Source organism: Artemia sp. Qi Xiang Cuo, chromosome 3 (genome assembly GCF_049724085.1).
Source record: "Artemia sp. Qi Xiang Cuo chromosome 3, ASM4972408v1, whole genome shotgun sequence".
NCBI classification, from domain to species: Eukaryota; Metazoa; Arthropoda; class Branchiopoda; order Anostraca; family Artemiidae; genus Artemia; species Artemia sp. Qi Xiang Cuo.
The window spans coordinates 76,385,221-76,404,516 of record NC_142796.1 but is presented as its reverse complement, the minus strand read 5'-3'; the positions used below and the strand labels follow the sequence as shown (position 1 = coordinate 76,404,516).

General features: G+C 34.5%; 1 protein-coding gene across 1 annotated transcript in view; it reads right to left on the bottom strand.

The window, feature by feature from the left end:
- Dna2 (DNA replication helicase/nuclease 2) overlaps window positions 1–19,296 on the bottom strand; it is a 114,171-nt gene that overhangs the window by 2,012 nt on the left and 92,863 nt on the right. Inside the window, exons 16-19 of the mRNA XM_089086583.1 lie at window positions 18,932–19,125; window positions 17,578–17,764; window positions 12,800–12,982; window positions 8,087–8,272 (exon numbers count right to left, since the gene is read on the bottom strand). Coding sequence (XP_088942709.1) covers window positions 8,087–8,272; window positions 12,800–12,982; window positions 17,578–17,764; window positions 18,932–19,125 — 750 coding nt within the window. The remainder of the gene's footprint in view (window positions 1–8,086; window positions 8,273–12,799; window positions 12,983–17,577; window positions 17,765–18,931; window positions 19,126–19,296) is intronic.

Genomic DNA, 19,296 nt, shown 5'->3' with positions numbered 1-19,296 from the left:
ATAAAGTTTAAACATAAAGAGCTAAAAACTATCTTTATCAAAAGAAAAAAAAGTAAGGAGACAGGAATGAGAAAAACTTGTAAGGTTTTGAGAGGGAATTAGGTGAAGCCAATTTTAAGGATGTATTTGTAGAAGATGAAACGTCACTTGCTTATGATATTTTGCCAAAACATTTATAGAAGTTTTGGACAATACTTGTCGAAACAAGAAATTAAATATTAATAACCATAATTTTCCCCTTCAAACCCTGGATTACAAAATGCATTCTCATTTAATACGTCAAAGTATAAAGTTTACATTGCATATCCTTCCGATTTTATTAAAAAAATTTTAAGAATATAGAAATGTCCTGAATAAAGTAAAAAGGAATGCGATAATGTTTTTTACTACCTTAGTGAACTTGATATAAATAAAACTAATAAGAACTTAAACCTTGAAAACAATCAATTCTAAATTGACCTTAAAAAGAGGTGGTAAATAAATTGAACACACAAAATGGGAATCTTCCAAATTGAGTGGAAATGGCTGATTATATTAGTGATTATTTTACGAATAAGAAAACTAATTTATGTGAAAAAGCTTGTTAAGACCTCTTGTGTTCCAGAGAAGATGTTGCAGCATTTGAGCTTCATGAGTGTTGACAAGAAGAGGTATCAAAATTTGTATGCCTTATGAAGTCTAATCAAACAGCAAAAACAAGTAGCGAAGAGTTCTGGAGGTCGATTCTCAGGCAAACACTAATTCAAAGTGACATTTAGAGAGGGCGTATCCAGGAGTTTTGTCTGAAGGGGGCGGTAGTTTTTTTTTTTTTGTGGGGGGGGGTTACCTTTAAAAAAACAGATCGAAAATTTATTTATATGCATTTTTGTTAAGTTTTACGAGTCGAACAAAAACACCTCGATGAGGAAGGGAGATTTCAGACCCTGAAACCCTCCCTGGATGCTACCTTGATTTGTAGACGCAATTCAAAGAGAACACCCAATCAGGCTCATAGAAACGTATTCGCCAAGTACACAAATTCGAATAAAAACTCGAAAAACAACCGAATGACCTGACAAATATATATAATCGTGAGAAAAATAGTAAAATTCTGATCTTTCAGAAGTAGACCCAGGGACAAAGCTCCTTTTCCCACTGTTTGTATACATACAAACCTGTTTCTAGGGTTGATGGTGCCAGAAAAAAAAATCAATCACAGCACCCAATCCAGATTCAAATATATAAAAAAAAGCTGAATCAAAGTAAAATTTGATCAAAATAGGCGATCCCCCAGCCGCCCCCCCAGCTGCGGTGCCTGGGGTAGCTGACCCAGTTACCTCCCTAGGAAATGCCTTTGCGTATACAGCCGTTCAACATGAAATTAAGGCAGGGCATCCAAAACTCAGGGCTAATCTTTTGTAGCGGCATTCAATCTTGTGCAATATCAAACATTTTGTGTCTCATTGTTTTAAACCATGATAAGCAAGGCCGTACCCAGGATTTTTTTTTCCGGAGGAGGTTTTACTCAAAGTTTGTATTTTTTTTTTAGGGGGGGGGGGGTGTACACAAAAACCCTAAAAAAAAGCATACAAAATGTGTTTTTATCCATTTTTGTTATGTTTTTACGAGTCAAACAAACATTTCGGGAGGGGGGTCAAACCACCCTAACCCTCCTTCTGGGCACGGCCTTGATGATAAGGCAACTTAAATATCTAATCCAAATTCTGTATTATGATTTAAAATATATTTGCAAATGCGTTGCTAAAATCCTCAATAGCTGTAGATAAAGCTTAATAAAAATTAGAAACTTTAAAAAAAAAACGATCATTCCAGTCAGTCCACCTCATTTTCTAGGCTTTCAAAAAACCAAGTAAGCATATTAACAATTTTAACCCTTAAAACAAGCCAAATTAAATACCTACGTTATTAGGCCTATTTATGACAACCAAAGGGCAAAGTTTACCTACTGTTCGAAAACTCATTCCGAGAAAAAGGCGATTAAATATTTTAAATCTTTTTAGTTTGGGTATGACAAATAATGTGAAAAAACTGAAAGTGAATCTGTATCACAAGCTAAGATAAAACTTAAAAACAAAGCAACAGTTTTCTCTTAAAGAGGATGAGAAAAAGAACCCAAAAGAGTCGTCGGGTAATTTCGCTCTCAAGTTAATTTCATGCAAATTACGGAATAAGTTAATTTTGCAGAACGAAAAACTCATTTTTGATATCTTTTTTAACCTTGAATACCCAGTTTTCATTTAATTTAAGAAGTGTCAATGGTATAAAGAAAGGTGAAAACACGGAAGATCATTATTCTCAAAGGGCAAGAATTAAATACCTTCGAAGTTTGATGTTAACTACTTTGTTTGTTGATTGGATTGTTTGTTCCTAAGCAATAGAGGGTCGTACCGATTCCCCAGATTGAACATTGGAAAGAGCAGAAAAAATAATGTTAGATCGCAATCTTATTTCCAAAATTTTCGCTTTATAAGATACATTGATATAAATAGACTAAATATCCAAAGGAATGATCCTATATTTCATATTACGAAAGAGCCACAAACAGTTCCTGAAAGTTCCAATTTAATCCCCTCAGCCATCTTAAGGTATTACAGATCAACCTTTGTGACAAGCTGGATGCACTTAATGCATTTGATTTAGTGTAAGATACCCCTCAAAATTTTCCAAAGATCTACCATAATATCCTTGGCATTTTAGGATGCAACAAGAATAAGAAAATCCCCTTTTCCTAATGATAAATCCTGTACGTCAGCAATGGATAAATTGCATAAGTTACAATACTTGCCCCGGGGCTGTGAGAGGTATGACATTCCCGGAGACATAGCTATTAGACCTTATGACTGGTTTGAATAAAATAACAATTACAAAATTTTGACCACTCTTAAGGGGAGGGGCCACACAATAATGGCACGGAGGATGGGATGCTGGGTGCCCTCCAATTTCTCTTCAACTCCCCTTGAACATACTTTGAAAATTTCAACCTAATACCATCTGCCGTTGTCTAGATATTGCCGATATTCCCTTTTCACAACCAGCAAAGACAAAGTGTGTTATAATTGTTTGGCATCTCTCTAAACATTTCCTTAAAGTTTCACTTCAATATTCTAAGATCTTTTTAGAGATCCGGGATCAAACATGGTTTATTTTCTTAATTAAATAAAAAAAACAAGTTTTTTTAACTGAAAGTAAGGAGCGACATTAAAACTTAAAACGAACAAAATTATTCCATATTTTAAAGGGGCTGTCCCCTCCTCAACGCCTCTGCTCTTTACGCTAAAGTTTGACTCTGTCTCACAACTTTATTTTTTAAAACAATAAAAAACTATAGCGTAAAGAGGGAGGCGTTGAAGAGGGGACAGCCCTTTCAAATACGGAATAATTTCTGTTCGTTTTAAGTTTTAATGTCGCTCCTTACTTTCAGTTAAAAAAAACTTGCTTTTTAATTTAATTTCTGAACGTTTTTGAATTATTGCAGATTTTGATTTATGCTCACCGTACATGAATAATTAAAACAAAATTTGCATATTAACGATAAAATAAAAGTTCAAAATAGGGATAAAATCCTTTTTAATACAGTGTATAGAAAATTAGCAAAAAATACCAGATATTTCGGTCACATATACAGTGACCGTTGTGACCGTTTTACTACTTACTACTGATGACGGTCACTGTATATGTGACCGAAATATTTGGTATTTTTTGTGAATTTTCTATACACTGTCTATTAAAAAGGATTTTATCCCTATTTTGAACTTTTATTTTATCGTCATGGAAAGGCAATGTGGTCTCCAAAATTATCTTTGCATATTAATTTTACTTTTTTTGGTTAAATGCTTTCTCGAAAGTTGTTTAATTTTATTTACGAACTTTTTTATTAATAATATTTATACGTAACTTACTAATTAACTTACGTAGTGAACTTCTATATTCGTATATTTTTATTACGAATATTAGAGAGTTCGCCCCCCTAGTCAATACCTCGCTCTTTACGCTAAAGTTCGAATTTTGTTCCAATTCTTTAAGAATGACCCCTTAATCACAAAGGCCCTTAATTAGAATAAATAGCTCTTTTGAAAGTACTAAAAAAACCTTTAGCGTAAAGAGCGAGGTGTTGACTAGGGGGCGAACCCGATCATATACGTAATGATTTATGTTCGTTTTAAGTTTTGATGTTGCTCCTTACTTTCGGTTGAAAAACTTGTTTTGTTTTATAATTTAATTTCTGATCGTTTGTTTAAATAATGCTGGGAAATTTGGTGCCCCCTTCATAGCAATGTCCCTTCCCCCATGAAAACTTCCTCCATGGAAATATCCTCCACGTAACCCCCGACCCCCCCCCCTCCCCACTACCAGAAAAAATCTCGCCTGAAAACGTCTGTATTCTTCCCAATAACCAATACTATACGTAAATATTGGGCAAAGTTCATGACTTGCAGCCCTTCCCCCGGGGATTGTAGGGGATTAAATCACCCTCAAGACATAGTTACTATATTTTCGACCATGCTGAACAAAATGGCTATCTCAAAATTTTGATCGGGTGACTTTTGGAAAAAACAGCGTGGGAGGGGACCTAGTTGCCCTCAATTTTTTGGTCACTTAAAAAGGCCACTAGAACTTTTATTTCCGTTTAAATGAGCCCTCTTGCGGTATGTAAAAGAAAGGATGGGAAGAGGTAAAGCAGTTTCTTCAGTAGTTTTAAGGAATTCAGCTTAATATAAAATTAAAAATATTAAAATGCATGAACATTTGGTTCAATAGAAAATTTACCCAAGTATCTATTATGTTGCTGAGCTTTGGGGGAAGAAGGTGATCCTGATATTTGAAATGAGCCGATCTCAATATTATAAAAGATGGACTTGAGCGCATGCTACAACCCATGGAGAGCCTCTTAAGGGAGATCTGAATTTGTTTTCGCGTCATAAAGAAAACTGACTACAAGCAGTAAAATTTTGGATGAAAATCATCCAGCTACCAGATGAGACGCTAGAGGCCGCATATTTTGAATTATTGTATCAAGGTAGAAAAAGATCGTGGCCGTTCCATGTTAAAGCCCTCCTTGATAAAGCCGGACTTACATACGCTTGGAATGAATTTCTTGCTCCAACAGACGATCCAGAAGAAATCTGGATCGGAAGCTAAAACATGTTAAGGAGGATCAAGAGATCCAACTCTGGCATGAACAGATTCGAAAATCTGAAACCTTGCGCCAATATTCTAAGATAAAAGAGTCTTTTGGGCTAGAATATTATTTTAAGCTGAATTTGCCACCAGAAAATTTGCGTCTGTGGTTCCAGGTCCGAGCGAATGGTTTGCCCTTAAAAATTAGATTAAAAGTATTTGAAAGAAATGCTTAGGGCTCGAGATCATGTATACTTGCTCTTTATGAGGTATGGAGGAAGAAAATTTGCTCATTTTTTTGATGGTGTGCCAGGTTTAAGATTTTAGATTGAAGAATTTAGATGATGGGGTAGTGTCTTTTCCTGGGGTTCATAAATCTTCATCCTAGAATACGATTATAGCAGTAACTGAGCTTATAAAAGGGGAGCTAAGAAGGTATGAACATCGGGTTTAATGCTTTTGTTTGTTTTTATTACTAATACCATTTATTGAAGTGTATGCTGGCTGTTCGCTTACATAATCATTGTAGTGTTTGTGTATGGCCTAAAGGCTGAATAAATTATCTATCTATCTATCTATCTATTCTAGGGCCACTGGGTCGACACGATTACCCCTGGGGAAAAGAAACAAAAAAAACAACAACAAATAAACACGCATCCGTGATCTTTCTTCTGGCAAAAGATACAAAATTGCACATTTTTGCAGATAGAAGATCGAAACCTCTACATTAAGGCTCTTTGATACGCTGTATCTCATGGTGTTATTTTCATTAAGGTTCTATGACTTTTGGGGGGTATTCCCTCTTTTTTTCGAAAATCAGGCAAATTTTCTCGGGCACGTAACTTTTGATGAGTATGACTAAACTTAACGAAACTTATAATTTTAAAATCAACATAAAAATCCGATTCTGCTAAAATAACTATTGGTATCAATATCCCGTTTTTTATAGATCTTTTTATTGTTGAACTGAGTTGCTCATCACTTACAGTTCGTAGCTACGAACTGTTTGATTAAAAAAAAACCTTATATGTTAACAATGAGCAACGTGCATAACTTACAGTCCTTGCACTTGGGGCTACAGGAGGGAGGACGGGAGGGTGGCTATCTATTTTGATTAGAATGGCTATCTAAAAAAATTTGATCGGAGGCATTTGGGGGATAAAGGGCATGGCGGGGGGATTGTTGCCTTCCGATCACTTTTCAATCTTGAAAGGACACTTGAACTTTTGATTTCCAATTAAGTGAGCCCCCACAAAAGTTTATACGACCAACCTTCCCATAAGAACCTTATATCTTAACAATGTGCAATTTGCACAATTTACAGCCTTTGCCCCGGAGAATGGAAGGGGATTGTCAACCCCGGAGCTATGGTTACTTAACCCTTGGACTATTTTGTACAGAATGGCTATCTCAAAATTTTGAGCACATGCGTTTGGGGGAAAACGGCATGGATGGAGGGGGAATGTGGCGGTATGGTTGCCCTCCAAACAATTGTTACTCTTAAAGAGGGCATTAGAACTTTTAATTTAGAATAAAATGAGTTCCGTCCGGAGTTAATGCAACCACCCCTTCTATATGAAGTGTCTCTAGGAAAAATAAATAAACAATAACACATTTACTATTGGCAACGCAATAGCATTGCCTCTGACTTGAACAGGCGAGTAGAACTTTGAACTTCCCTTTTAATAAGCGTCCGAAATTATCCAGGGAAATATGGGGGTATTATCCAGGGAGAATTTTCCGCGGGCGGGGGGAGGGGGATTTTCCAGAGGGATTTTTCTGCAGAGGAAAATTTTCCGGGGCGAGGGGACGCGTAGCGCCTCATGACATGTAGTGAAGTTTTCAGACAATCCGCACTCCCTCAAATAATAATGATACTTACTACGATTTGTTCTCCCTTTATGTATCTATGTCCCTAAGTCCCAGCCAGTCCTAATCTTCAGCTCAGCAAGCAATTGTGAGCTGATATACAACGGGCCCCTGAAGCCGAGAGAGTTTTTCATCACACAGTTAATAGGACTTTCTAAACAAGGATAGTTTTATACTCAGTTTAATGTAAAACTATTCTATTCCACAGCTTAGGGGTGTAGAAAAAAACTTACAGGAAGTTTTCTGGCGATGGAAAGGATACTGAAGATTTGTTTGGGAGGCAGGGAAGAACGGCCAAAATGTTTTTCCATTGGTCCTCATAAAAAAGTAAGCGTTTCGGCATTTTTTTTTCTTTTTACGCCTGTTGTCTGACAAGCTTTTTCGCTAGATGTCCAATAATTCTCGGCAGATTCGTTTGCATTTTTTTAGAACCTTTAACCATTTTGTTAATAATAAATGTAATTTAATGTCTGTCAAATCTTTAATACACTTTACACGCTCCGATGTCAAATGGTGAATTTTAAATCATATCTAATATCTAAGAGACTCTTTTACGATCAGCCTTGTCGACAGATAATCCTAATTTGAGACTGTTCCTTAAGAATCTCAGTGAGGCTAGTTATTACGTCACGAAGGATTTTCACTGATTCTAAAGGAGAATCTTTACTAAGAGCTTTAATAGAGAAGAATCAACCAATCAGGCGAGAAAATATTGCGTAATTATAAAAAGCAATAACCACTTTATCTCCGCTGATAGTGAAAAATCAATCAGGCAATTTGTTTAGCTTTAAATCGCCGCTGTCACGCTTATAGGGTCGTATCTGATGTTCTAACACTTCTTAGATAATTTTCAGAAACTATTTTCTAAGTTTTTATCAAAGAGATGATCAATAAAGCAATGTGTTAATCACGCATTGATCATCCTGATCTACATTGCAGTGCTGTTGCTCCCTTTGAGAACAGCTTACAAAGCGGTTTTTGGTAGTTTCCTCAGAAATGTGAAACTTTCATATTAAGACCTTTAGACGTGACAGTGGCGAAATGTCGAATTAATTTGCCGACTTGATATTTAAACTGCCCGATTTTATATTTGTCTTACCGATTCATCAATGGGATTTGTCTTGCAACAGGAATACAGGATAACTTCCTTATCTCTTCCCTGGTACTGGTCAACAGTATTCACCTCAATTAGCGTTAGTTCTTTCGAAGTCAAGAATCGTCGAACATACTTAACTTGACCTTGGTAGGGAGCAATTACTCCTATGTCTTTTTGGGGCAAACCACACTGAAACAAGACAAACGAGGTAAAATAAGAAAATGCGCAAGAATACTCTGGGTTTCAAATACTTTTATAAGACGAAATATCAAATCTCATTTTTTTTCCAATCAGAATCTTATTTTAAAAGTTCATCTTCATACAATTAAGGATGCATCTTAAACAAGCTAGGCTTCATACAAAACTAAAATGACGAATTTCATTGCACCAGAATGAAGTGCTTCTGCGTTCAGATGAATTTAGCCTGAAACCCTCAAAGCCCATAGAATAAAGGGCATATTCTATAAAAAAAAAAACTGGTCGAAGAACACTCTTTTAAAAATGATAAAATGATGGCCAAAAAGTTCATTTATAACATATAAAAGCCCTTTTCTCATCCAGAAATAGCTTAAGGGGTGCACTTTTTCAGGGATGATTCCTATTCTCGATGTATAGCTATTTGAATATTAAATTAGAGCGAGAAGGCAGAGAAGGACCTAGCTTGCATTCCATCAGTTTTCTTTTAAAACAGTCCGTAGTGACAAACTATGAGTAAAGAAGGCCCTTGTCAAAACCAAAAGCAAGAGTCCGTAACACAGTCCGTAGAGACAAACTATGAGTAAAGAAGGCCCTTGTCAAAACCAAAAGCAAGAGTCCGTAACACAGTCCGTGGTGACACATTATGAGTAAAGAAGGCCCCTGTAAAATCCAAAAGCAAGAGACCGTAACACAGTCCGTAAACAGTCCGTAATGACAAACTATGAGTAAAGGAGACCCTTGTCAAAACCAAAAGCAAGATTCCGTAACACAGTCCGTAAACAGTCCGTATTGACAAACTATGAGTAAAGGAGACCCTTGTCAAAACCAAAAGCAAGAGTCCGTAACACAGCCCGTAAACAGTCCGTAGTAACAAATTATGAGTAAAGAAGGTCCTTGTCAAAACCAAAAGCAAGAGACCGTAACACAGTCCGTAAATAGTCCGTAGTGACAAACTATGAGTAAAGAAGGCCCTTGTCAAAACCAAAAGCAAGAGTCCGTAACACAGTCCGTAAACAGTCCGTAATGACAAACTATGAGTAAAGAAGGCCATTGTCAAAACCAAAAGCAAGAGTCCGTAACACAGTCCGTGGTGACAAACTATGAGTAAAGAAGGCCCTTGTAAAAGCCAAACGCAAGAGTCCGTAAACAGTGCGTAGTGACAAACTATGAGTAAAGGAGACCCTTGTCAAAACCAAAAGCAAGAGTCCGTAACACAACCCGTAAACAGTCCGTAGTAACAAACTATGAGTAAAGAAGGCCCTTGTCAAAACCAAAAGAAAGAGTCCGTAACACAGTCCGTAAATAGTAATATATATATAACACAGTCCGTAAACAGTCCGTAATGACAAACTATGAGTAAAGAAGGCCCTTGTCAAAAACCAAAAGCAAGAGTCCGTAACACAGTCCGTAGTGACAAACTATGAGTAAAGAAGACCCTTGTCAAAACCAAAAGCAAGAGAAAAGTCGGAATTTTGGCTATAATATATATATATATATATATATATATATATATATATATATATATATATATATATATATATATATATATATATATATATATATATATATATATATATATATATATATATATATATATATATATATATATATATATATATATATATATATATATATATATATATATATATATATATATATATATATATATATATATATATGTATATGTATATATATAAATATGTATAAAATGTGCCTATATTTATCCGAACAAGTAGAAAAAAACTCACTGAAAGGGAATGGACTTATCAATGTCTATGTAAGGCATTTACGCATCCAAACATTTCTTATAGGTACAGAAGCCGCTGATGAAATTTGATTATATGAAACACATTATATGAAATGTTGAAACATTATATGTTTTAAAAACATTGTTTTCAAAAACATTATATGAAATGTTCTACTCTAAAACATTATATATATATATATATATATATATATATATATATATATATATATATATATATATATATATATATATATATATATATATATATATATATATATATATATATATATATATATATATATATATATATATATATATATATATATATATATATATATATATATATAGTATTCAGGGGAGCCCGAAATATCGTGAATATATATATATATATATATATATATATATATATATTATATATTTCCGGGCCCTCCCCCTGGATATACTATATATATATATATATATATATATATATATATATATATATATATATATATATATATATATATATATATATATATATATATATATATATATATATATATATATATATATATATATATATATATATGAAAAAAAAATGATGATGAAAAAAAAAATACCTGTGCTATAACAAGGACTTAACTTTTGTGATTGATTTTCCGAACCTCCAGAGAAAACTTAATTATGTCAGTCGTCTAATCCTTAGCACTGTCAGCTATTGCCCTCTAAGCAGTGCATACATAAAACATTGAGTACCCTTGAGAGAAGAATGTCCCAAGTTTTAAACCAAATTACCATATTTTGAATTAGAATTTTAATTAATAAACAGTCTAAGCCTGAGAACTGAAAAGCGGCAAATATTTTTTAAACACAAATACTTGGTTAAAATAGATACTGTGTGTGTGTGGAGGGGGGGAATACAAAACAGCTGTTTTTAATAAGAAAATAATGGTTTTCTATTTCATCTAAGGAAAACACAGTAGTAGCATCTGGTTTCATTGTCATCTGTTTTATTTTGCGTTTCAGACTCCTTGTTTTCTGTTCTTTTGTTTTTAGAAGAAATGGAATAGTACCTATGTTTATTTGGAATATAGACCCGTCGTGGAAAGATTCATTCGTGTGGCCCAACTATTGGAGTCGGAAAAAAAGCCCTTAAACTGCGATTATACCATAAACACACCTTCCTGTGTCCTAATTTAGGTTTATTTCTATCTGTTTCAGACACATATTGTGATTAGAAAGAGAAAGACCCCCCAACTGAAATTTTACCTTGTTACATCAGAAAGCTAGCATATTTATTCGAACGAATCGTTTGCACTTTCCTAACTTAGAGTAGAGCTAGAATGTTGCGCCTGCGACTCCCCTCTGTAGATACTCATGAATAGCAAAACTGTGCAATGAAATACGTAGCCACGTGAACGCGTAAGGAGCTACAGTAGCCGAAGAGAGGCAGTATATTGAAGATGCCTATTGCAGATGTCGTCCAAAATACTTAATTTTTCTGACAAAAATAAATACTTGACACTTAGTGCGTTAGAGTACGTTTAGTGCGTTAGAGTAGTTCAGTATGTTTTATAAATTTTACAATCTGCTTTAAATCTTTCAATTCTAATTCTCAAAAATGTGTTTTTATCATATAGCCTACAGAAAAAATTTCTCCCACAAAAAGCTTAAAAACTGATTTCATTCAAAGTTTGATAGCGTCTATTTCTTCTTTTTTTTTACTATTCTTGCAGTAGAAACTTAGAAGAAAGCTTGTTCTATTTGAAATTGAAAGTTCTAGTGCCATGTCCAAGAGTCAAAAGTGGTTGGATTAGATTAAGATACATTTTTCACTAAAATATGTATTTTTAGTGTCCTTTATGTATTATTATGACTATTATAGTGCTTGACTTCATTTTCATTAACTTCAGATATGGTCTTACGTTATGGCATTACGATACGAGGTTGAAACTGTGAGCAAAGAGGCAGTATATTTGTTACTTTGTAATCAACTGCTCTGGTTATAATTATGAATGCTCGCCATGGATACATGGATATGGATACAAACAAGTGCTTAAATATACATTTTACCAAAATTTACAATATCAAATGAAGAAGACTATGTCCTCATGCAGGAATACTAATTTCAAAGACCGCATAAAACCTTAAAAAAAATTTCTAAAAAAAAAATTCCAAAAAAAATTGCGATTACAAATTTCCACGACCCAATGATTGCAACATAGATAATTATTTTCTTTGGATAGGGTAAATGGTCCCTTTTGAGGGTGTACGTTCTGTAATATTTAATCAAACATTAAGCAAGTCAGTAAAAGAAGCAAATGAAAAAAATATTTAGAGATTCAAAGATTTAGTTTTAGCTATTGTCTGCCTCAACCTTCTGCTTTGCCTCAATCTTGCTTGTTCCATTGTCAATAATACGCCAATTCATTTAAAAATCTCTCCGTAATACCAATTTTATCCGAATTCTGAAGCGATTGCGCCCGAAAAGTGAGGATTTAATATCTAATTTTGACTTTAGCATTCTGAATGTGCATATAAAAGCAGAATTCCTCCGTTAAAGCAACTTATGTAAAAACTTACTTAAGGTGGAGAGAATTCTCCGCCTTAAGTAATTCCACCTAACACTTGAAGATTAGGAAGTTTACGCGAATAAAGGGAAGCGGATGAATTTCACAAATTAGTGGAATTTTGGATAGTGAACTTTTTCAGGCATATTTTCAATATATGAAGTGATACATAAATCAATAAAATATATAAAGTAAAAAAATTCATATAATGTAAGGTATTACCTTGATGAGATAATCAATAAGTGAATAAAGTATCTGGCTTTCGCCGACATTCATAATTTCATCATAAGGCTTCGTTTCTAACGCCTGTGCCTTAACTGTGTCCAGCATTACTACTGACAAAGAGAGTGAAGTATCACAGGCATTTGAGATCCATTCAGCTATATGAGAAGACATCCGGTAAGACTAAAAATACATTACGGCTGGAATCAGAGAGTATAAGAGTGGAAACTGGCGCTAGTTCTGACAAAAAAAACAACTATCAACGTCATCTAGCGTTTGGAGACACTAAGTATTTTTAAAGTGTAATAATAAGAATAATTAATTCAATTCGTGTGATAGGTACATTTAGGGTTGTAATAAGTATCTAATATCAGTTCCTGACAGAAAAATGACTAAAGAGCTTGAAAAAATACCAAGTGTCGCCACATGCTAGATGACGCTGGTAGTTGTTTTTCTTCGACACTAGCGCCAGTTTCGACTCTTGTAAGCTACCCATACTCTTTGGCTAGAATGTTAAAACAATCAGCAATGACCACTTATGTTGCTCCTTAAAAATTTCCACTCTCATGGCGCTTAGTAACAGTTGTTTTATTTACTATGATAAAGAAACTCTATTATGCATTAGAAACTCTAAGAAACTAATGCAAAAGCTAATGCCTGTGTAATAGAGAGCCATTCTGAGATATATACCACGAAATTGAGAAAGTAAAAAATACAGCAAAATTGGGGCTACCAATTCATAAAAAAACTACTTTTCTTCTACAGAAATTATGACGAGACTCAAAATTAAAACACACAGAAATTATCCGCGACAAAAGATAGGATATCATCCCTAAAAGTCTCCTACACCACATCAAATCTTGACTTTTAATGTAAACGTAATACATTTAGCTTCAGAGGGATATTTCGACATACCTGATCTTTCAAAAGAAGCGTATGAGTGAAATCGGGGGAAGCCTGACCAGGCACGTACACAACCCCCCCCCCCCTCAGAAGGGGGTAGCTAAATAAGAGATATTTACGATTCGCTACGCAATGTCTTGTACCCATTTTTCATCTAACAGGCATATTTTAGCATTGTTTTGGAACTAGTTCCCCTCTCTCTCTACAGTAAATTTCTGTTTCCGTGCCAGAGTATGAAAAGTGAGAATATTGAAATTGTGAGAGTTTCATTTTGTTTTTGTCTTTCTTGGCAATTAACTCGATTTTTCGAACCTTGTTATTTCTTTGTTTTTTAATTTTTATTGGTATTTTTCGCGGGCTCATACGAGGATTAGGTTATATTTTCTTACAATTCATTGTGTTATGAATAGCCTGCGTGTTTTATATGTTATATATAATTGATTATTTAATTTGTTCCATTCCGTAAACCCGAATTCGATTCCCTGTCAGGCTCTAAAGTTTTTCATTGAATAATTTTTTCGAAAACTTTATTGAATATAATGCATAGCAAATAAAAAAGTATTTAGCCACGGTGTTATAGGCTAAAAGTATATGCACGGTGTTAACTTTATTGAATATAATGCATAGAAAATAAAAAAGTATTTAGCCACGGTGTTATACTTTTTCCATACAACTTAGTGTTTTGAGTAGTTGTTTCCCGCTTCTTTTCTTATTTTTATTTTTAGTTTTCTTATTCGTTTACATACTGATTAGCCCAAATTAGGGGCTAATTAGGGGATAGATTAGGGGCATTGTCCAAATACTTTACCCCCACCCTCACCCTCTAATGTGCAAATATATAGCCCAAATTATATTATTATATGGACTAAATGGACTTTTCTTATATGGACTTTTCTTATTCCTCTCGTTTACATACTGATTAGCCTATTTCATCCATTTTTTCAAATGTGCCTATTTTTAGCACTGTTTTCAAACTAGGACCATTCTCCGTCTCTAGTAAATTTCTGTTTACGTGTCTGAGAAAGTGAGCTTACTGTAATTTTAAGTCTTATTTTACTTTTGTTTTCCTAGACTGTTAACTTAATTTTTCAGACCTTATTATTCTATTGTTTACATTTATTTTTTGAGTTTTTACTGGTGTTTTTCGCCTGACTGAGTGGTGATGGGAGTGGCAAGTTCATTAGAAAAAATTTCGTTTTTCATTTCTTTCTATTTATTGTGTCATGAATATAAAGTGAGATCTATATTTTATGCAACTGGTTATTTAATGATGTTTTGTTTTGTCCTGTGCCCTGCAAATTCGTTTCATTTGCAGGCTTTAGAATTTTGTGTTGAAGTAAAATCAAATCTGCATCAGTTCTTAATTTTTTTTTTCAAAACAATTTCTTTAAAAACAACTTGATGTTACAAATACGAATAAAACCCTAATTAATATTTATTTCTTGGATTTTAAGTGTCAAGTGTCAAGAATTTTAAATGTCAAATAATATTAGAATGGAAGTAGATACAAATAAACCACATACTGGGTTTCGTCCAGTCCAATTTCATAAAATTTGCCAAAAAATGCCAATCTTATGCATTGTCTGTGTTTTCAGTAAAGTGAAAAAAAATTATAATATGCGAGAAAACTGTAAGGGTTCCATCCTCCATATTGTCTTAGGTAATTTCTTGGTCATATGTTAAATGTCAAAATTTACTTCTTAAAATAATTAGTTTTATTGTGCGTAGCAAATTAAAAAGAATTTCACCAAGGTTTTGTACTTTCTCCGTATATCTTCAAGTGCGTTTGAACTAGTTGTCCCCAGTCTCTTTTCTTTTTAGACTGTTTCCCCCTCTCCCATTGATCCAGCTTTTATTTGCATTAGAAATATGACATCTATGATACCACCATTAAAATAACCTCTACCATTAACGTCGAAGAACTTATCGCCCAAAATAGTTTGGACATAGTATAAAATAGTGCCGCTATGAACACAGAAATACAATACAAAATATCATCAGTAGCAGCACCAGGAACACTTAATAGTTCACAGGAAGTAAGTACTAATCATTAGCTTCGGTATCCAAATTGGCACGTTTCAACATTTTTCCGAAAACGTTTACCAGTTCATTTGGGTTAATTTTTGCAATTGTATTTGCAAATAATAGCACAAAAAAGTGCTTGTCCCAATCTGTCCTTCTTCCATAAAAAAAGACCTTTCCAGTGGTTCTAATTATTACCATACACATTCCAAGAGGATAAAAATACTCAAATCATAAACTATAAACATTTCATATTAAACTCAAGATCTTGCCGAGGATCTGGAAGATGCAGCTAGACAGCATAATAGAAAAATATTGTACTGGCACGTTAACAAATTGAGAGGGAGTAGTCTATCCGGACTTGGCCCAGTTAAAGATAGGAATGGGGTCGTAATTAGCGATAAAGAAAAAACTAAAGAGAAATGGGCCGAATATTTTGAGAATTTGCTTAACCGAGATAGAGTTGCAGGAAAAAATATAGACGAAAATGAAAAAGTTTGTGATACCTTGGATGTGAACGAAGATTTGTTTTGTGAGGAGGAATTAGCGACAGTATTAAAAGATTAAAGAATAATAAGGCTCCAGGTGCTGATAGGGCGGTAAATGAGTTTCTTAAATATGGTGGCTCTGAGGTTAGAAATAAGTTACTGAAGATTATGAATATGATTTTTGAAAAAGGGGAAGTACCTAACGATTTTAGGAAACCCTTAATTAAGCCACTTTATAAGAAAGGTGATGAAAGTGAGAGTGGTAATTATCGAGGCATTAGTCTGGTCTCTGTAGGTAGTAAATTACTTAGTAATATGTTACTTTTTAGACTGAGAGATGCCGTAGACAAAGTTTTAAGAGAAGGGCAGTGCTGTTTTAGAAAAGGTAGAGGATACCTCGACCAAATTTTCACTCTTAGGCTAATAATTGAGAATTGCCTGAGTTTTCAAACACCTTTGGTCCTCAGTTTTATAGATTATGAGCAAGCGTTCGATTCTGTTGATACAAGAGCTTTAGTAAAGGTTTTATCCTTGTATGGTACATCAGACAAATACACTAAAGTGATTGGTGCTATGAACGAGAATAGCACTGCTGCGGTTAAGGTAGGAAATGAGGTTAGCAGCTGGTTTTGTATTAAATCAGGAGTTGAGCAGGGTTGTGTTCTATCCCCCTTTGTATGGATTATTTTGATGGACTTTGTTTTAAGGAGCACAGGAAAGGCAATGGGAGACCCCGGAATCAAATGGGGAGGAAACAGTCTTCAGGACTTGGATTACGCTGATGATTTAAGCATCCTATATGAAAGTATGAGCAAAATGAATGACGTTTTAGAAGTTTTGCAAGTTCAGGGTTCTAGAATTGGTTTTAAAATTAATGTTAGGAAGACTAAGACACTAAGGCTAGGAATAGGTGAGACTTAAAAGGTGACGTTGGGTAATGAAAAGATTGATCAGGTGGGCAGCTTCACTTACCTTAGTAGTTTTATTAGTAAATATGGTTGGAGCAGTGAAGATGCTAAATATAGAATAGCCAAGGCTCAGGGTGTTTTTTCACAGTTAAAAAAAAGTCCGGAAGAATAGGAAGATAAGTCTGTGAACCAGGATTAGAATATTAGCAGCTATAGTGATGACAGTGGTCAAATATGGCTCTGAAGCATGGACGCTCCGAAAAGCGGATGAAGATTTGCTAGATGTTTTCCAGAGAAATTGCTTAAGGATTGTTCTGGGCACCCGGCTGACTGACCGTATTTCAAATAATAGGCTGTACGAAAAATGTTTGTATTCTATTTTTCTATTCTAGATTATATACTCTAGATAAATAATTAATTTTTTATACATACAATATACAGTAACATAAAGATGCACCTTTTCATTGGGCAGCCGTAGAACAGCGTTGGCCACCTCTTCATTGCCACATTCAAGTTTGCCATCATAGGTCATATAGTTTGCTAGGTCAGTAATAACCTGGTTCATCCTATACTGAATATTAAGGAATACAGTGTTGTCAGGTGTTTCTAAATGAGAAAATAGGCTGATGTCAAGGCCCAGTGATCTAGAATATAAATATGGTTCTTTAATTGTGTGACTCCTTTATTGTATGGTATTATAATTGCGTGGCATTCCCCCCCCCCCCTCCTTGAATTTTCAAAAATACTTTTTGTATACTTTCATTGAGAAATGTCTCTTTTTGGTATTTTCATTGACAAAATTGAACAAACAATAAAATTGTCTTCCTCTTAAATCTGAAAAATACACTCCCACCCCCTGCATTTTCCTGAATTGGTGCCACTGTTTTCAGACTATCAATGTTGGCAAGTAACGATCCACATCCAATGCCAATCCTTTACCAGGTAATAATATGGAATTTATATCACGTTATAGATTTTCTTAATCAATCAGAACCTTCGATTTTAGATGCTTCCGAACTTCCGATTTGAGATACTTCGATTTTAGGTACTTCCAAACTTCCGATTTTAGATACTTCCGAACTTCCGATTTTAGATACTTCGATTTTAGATACTTCCGTAGCAATCCGAACCCTCGATTTTAGATACTTCTATGATTTCTTGTGTATCGAATTTACCAAGTTCGAAATCCAAAGAGGCCAAACGAGTACCAAAGAATCAATTTTAGTATTGTTCTCTAAACATCGAATGAAGAGCTCAAAGTGTCAGAACAAAGATAAGAACTTTTTACGATTAACAAGCTTTATACAAGTGACATATTGATTCATAAAGGATTATTGTCACGAAAAAGACCGATTTGAGGGAATACTCTACAAATATCGTCTGACAATAATTTCAAGAATATCGCTTTTAAACTAAACTTTCCAGCTAAACCTCTTATTCGCAGAACTATTCACACAATGGTAAAAGAAGAATATTAAAGAGCAAGAGTTAAGAGTAGGCACAGCAGCAGGGCTGCCACCTGCAGCACGAAAGTGCTATTTTAGCATTATTTTACTATGTGTAGCACCGTTGCACGTGCTCAAGGTTTCTAAAATAGTGCTAAAATAGCACGAAAGTGCTATTTTAGTACCATTACAGTAATTGTTCTTATATAGCACCGAAACCGCTGTGCAGCATGCAAAATTGATTAACTGTAGCACTTTAGGAACTGACCTTGGTGGCAACCCTGCAGAGCAGTCAGCAAGTGCCACGAGGAATAAAATTAGGTATTGTGGCAAACAATTCTATATGTTAAAGAAAAATCAACAAACCTGGCAACCCTACTTGAGACAACTGGTGGCAATTGATGGGAATCCCCAACAAGAATCCATTTTTTTGAGTAGAAGAGAGGACCCAATGTAGCTGGTAACAACGCCTGTGCTGCTTCATCTACGATGCAGAGATCAAATTGACGTAAATAAAGGGCGGGATTGCCCATATTTAAACAGGTTGTACCAACAACGAGCTAAAAAAAAAGTTCCATTGATGGATTATTTAGAAGCAGAAACATATATTGAGACAAATAGGATAAAGTTCGAGCGACAAGTATGGGAAAGAATAAAACAAAACTATGGGCAAAGTAGACCAGTTTAGTATATATCATGGTAGCAGCAATAGCTGCGACCCAGTAAAGAGG